Source organism: Trypanosoma conorhini (genome assembly GCF_003719485.1).
Source record: "Trypanosoma conorhini strain 025E chromosome Unknown Tco_14.4_contig_01258, whole genome shotgun sequence".
In the NCBI taxonomy this organism is placed as follows: Eukaryota; Euglenozoa; class Kinetoplastea; order Trypanosomatida; family Trypanosomatidae; genus Trypanosoma; species Trypanosoma conorhini.
In genome coordinates this window covers 1-3,039 of record NW_021705358.1, presented here as the reverse complement: position 1 = coordinate 3,039, position 3,039 = coordinate 1, and the positions used below count along the sequence as shown (strand labels likewise).

The following is a 3,039-nucleotide window of genomic DNA, read 5'->3' as shown; positions in this document are numbered from 1 at the left end:
TTTTTTCTTTTGACTAGTGCTTGGATGCTTTGAAGTTAACCTGCCTTACAATCATCGATGCCTCGCCGACGCGGGGGAAAAAGAAGCGCGGCCCAGCCCCTGCACCGCCGCCGCCGCCGCCTGCAAGACGCGGAGACGCGCTACAGTTTAGGGTGCTTCTTCTCAGCGACGGGAACCACCGCGCAACCCTCGCCGGCCGGCCTCTCTTCTCCGGCCAGGAAGCGCCTCATGCGCTCCTCCACGCACACGCCCGCCTTGCCCAGCTCCTCCGACACAGGGAAGTGGTCTGGCGTGAGCGCCAGCAGGTGCACGCGCGGGACGGCGGCTGGGTGGATTGTCGGCAAGCCCCGCGCATTCGGCAGACGGATCGCCCATCCGCAAATATCCACGGCGGAATTCGGCGGTTTGCGGCCGTAGTCCGCGGAGCGGTGAAGCGCACTGTGCCGCATGCGGTGGCCAAACGCCCACCGTTCTGGACGCCGAAAAGGACCGCATTGGAGCGGCGCAGGAACTTGCTGCTTCGCCGCCTCGCACAGCAGCGACGAACGCGTCTCCGCAATGTCGCATTTGCTCGCTGAATGGAGCGGTGCTCGCGACCGGTGCCGGGGGAGGCGGCAAGCTGCGGCCTCGCCAGGGCAGTCTGCGCCCCGCGCCCCGCCAGTGTGCCGGTTGCGGCGGCGGATGGCCGACCCACCGCCACAAAGGAGCGCGCCGACACCTTGGCGCGAGTGTGCGCCGCCACGTCTGATTTCCCTTTTGGGGAGCTTGACGCTGCGTTGCGGGAGGTGCGTCTCCGGAGTGCGCCGGGGCTTGGTGCGCTTCACTGCGAGGCCCTGCACCAACCGCCCCTCGCCGCCTGCAAGGAACTCGCGGCCGCGTTCAACAGGAGCATCGGCGACGGTGGCACTCCGGATTCCCGGGAAGTGGGCATTGTGACTATCCCGCCCCTCAAGCCTGGGAAGCCGGGCAAATGATTCCCGCCTCGCTTCGGCCCGTCGCCCTCACTAGCTGCCCGCGCAAGCTCGTGGAAAGAATTGTGGCGCGACGCATCCGCGGCACTGTTGAAGCCCAACTTCTTCCCCAGCAAGCTGGGTTTCGCCCTGGTCGCTCCACGCTGGATCCGCTGACTCGCCTGATTGCTGGGATCATTTCACCATGGCAAGCGGGGGAAGGTCGGTGCGGTGCTAGTGGGTCACGCTGGGGCCTTCGGCTCGGTTGATCGCGGCCGCATCCTTCACGCACTCCGCGCGCACAAGGTGGCGCCGTGCCTGAGCCGGTGGGAGGCGGACTTCCTGCACAGCCGCGCGGCCAAAAGCCGCGTGTACAAAATGCGCTCTCCGCACCGGTTCATTTCACCCGCGGCGTCCCGCAGGGTTGCGTGCTCGGCCCGCTGCCGCCCACCGTTGCCGCGAACAGCCTCGGTGAGGAACCGGTGTGCATCCCCAACCTTGAACTCGCTTTCTTCACTGATGACTTGACCGCCACCACTCGTGCCACCGAGAGAGGGAGAGGCGCTATGGAGTGCACGCTGCGGCAGGCGTTGGGCTGCACTTAAAGATGGGCGGAGCAGGACAACATGGAGACCAGCGCCGTGAAGAAGTGCGCGCTGTCTTGGCACCGCCCTCACGGAAAGCCTGCGGCCGCACGCGGGAGGGGCCCGCTTGTCGCAGGATTACCTCCCGCGGTCGTCGGGGCGGTTTTGACCCAGCCATTGCGCGGGGTTGGCCGGCAGGCGCGGGGGTACTTCGCCGTCGCAAAAACAAGACTTATGGAGATAAAGGCGGCGTCTGAGAAAACGCGGGGGCCAAAATGCGAGACGCTTCGTCCGCCGCCCAAGACCCTCACTGTTGGGTCCCCCAACTCCTCTACGGAGCAGTGGCGCGCTGCAACACGGCTTCGCCGTCGGCGCTGGAGCGCCGGGAGAAGCTCCACACCCGCGCCGCCGGCGTCATCGCTGGCGTTCCCGTCAGGGCCTCTCGGGCGGCTGCTGAAGAGGAGGCTCGTCTTCTCTCGCTGGAGGGTGCTGCGTCGGTGCGGGGTGCCAACTGCAGTAGTGCGTACGCGACGGCGGGTTAGGGCGACACGCCGAGGCTCTTTTCCCGCCTTCCAACCCGACAAACTCAGCCCTCCGCCTGATGGCGGGTAAGTTGCACGAGCGTGGGTGCTTTTGGCACGCCCCATTGCTGCGGGGCCCCTCGATGCCGCCAACGCGCGTATGTACCTTGACGCGTCGCCGCCGGGTGGATTGGGCGCCGGTGCCGATCCGGAGGAGAGACACAAGGGATGCATGCTGCTGGCGGAGTCGAAGGCGCATGCCGTCCTCTACACTCCCAATGGGCGGACAGCTCCGTGGAGCTCGGAGTGGGGACTGGCGGCGCCGCCCGCTCAACTCAGCGCCAGGCGCGCGTACGTGCAGCGTGAAGTGTGGCGGCGGCCCTCTGGCGTGCGGCAGCGGGGTGAGGTACCAGGCCACGCAACGGGGCCCCGCTGAGCTCCTGCTATGCGTTCTGAAAACGTCCGGCAGGCGCGTGGCGGGCGTATTTACAGCCTCACCGTCGCTTTTCCTGAGCGCACATGGAACGGGCCCGACCCAAGTTACGGACCGGGTGCTCCGCCGCATTTGGAGCGTCATTGCCGGCCCGCTCCGTCGTGGCGCGTGCGCCTGCGTTTTAACTTCATTTTTTTGGGCGCGCCGGCGCCCCTCACACACACAGCGAGGCGGCTGATGAACTTGCGAAAGCAGCGCTGGGGAAAGTTCAGGACGCACCCGCGCGGATGGCGGACATCCGCACCGCCACCCGCCGCCGCCGCGCACAGAAAACTGAGGGGGCCGCCATTATCCCCGCAGGACCCGACAGCCAGCGCCGGCGCCTCGTCGTGGATGGCGCGAGTCCGCAAACAGCCCCGCCGACGCGTGCAGGGGAGTTGGTTATGGCGCGGTGCTGCGCGGGCGCCTCGCCTCACTTGGGTGGGCCGCGCAGCCAACAGCCCTCCCAAAAAAAAATGTACGATGGTGTCGGCTGCCCCGAGCATAGAGGA

The 3,039-nt window shown here is 67.0% G+C and overlaps 4 protein-coding genes across 4 annotated transcripts, besides 1 other annotated feature; 2 read left to right on the top strand and 2 right to left on the bottom strand.

The window, feature by feature from the left end:
• Positions 1 to 86: 86 nt before the first annotated feature.
• Positions 87 to 121: a microsatellite.
• A 19-nt stretch (positions 122 to 140) lies between these two features.
• Positions 141 to 449, bottom strand: Tco025E_09743 (putative glycerate kinase; the record flags this gene model as incomplete). Its single annotated transcript, XM_029376552.1, has 1 exon — positions 141 to 449. The coding sequence occupies one exon, from the start codon at positions 447 to 449 to the stop codon at positions 141 to 143; it is 309 nt and encodes a 102-aa protein (XP_029223328.1).
• Positions 450 to 578: 129 nt separating this feature from the next.
• On the top strand, positions 579 to 974 carry Tco025E_09742 (Tcoingi protein; the record flags this gene model as incomplete). Its single annotated transcript, XM_029376551.1, has 1 exon — positions 579 to 974. The coding sequence occupies one exon, from the start codon at positions 579 to 581 to the stop codon at positions 972 to 974; it is 396 nt and encodes a 131-aa protein (XP_029223327.1).
• Positions 975 to 1,623: 649 nt separating this feature from the next.
• Positions 1,624 to 2,289, bottom strand: Tco025E_09741 (uncharacterized protein; the record flags this gene model as incomplete). Its single annotated transcript, XM_029376550.1, has 1 exon — positions 1,624 to 2,289. One exon carries the CDS (start codon positions 2,287 to 2,289, stop codon positions 1,624 to 1,626), a length of 666 nt encoding a protein of 221 aa, XP_029223326.1.
• Positions 2,290 to 2,500: 211 nt separating this feature from the next.
• On the top strand, positions 2,501 to 3,039 carry Tco025E_09740 (uncharacterized protein; the record flags this gene model as incomplete). The annotated part of the gene is made up of 1 exon (XM_029376549.1): positions 2,501 to 3,039. A coding segment is annotated over one exon (539 nt), but the record flags the coding sequence as incomplete, so codon positions are not given.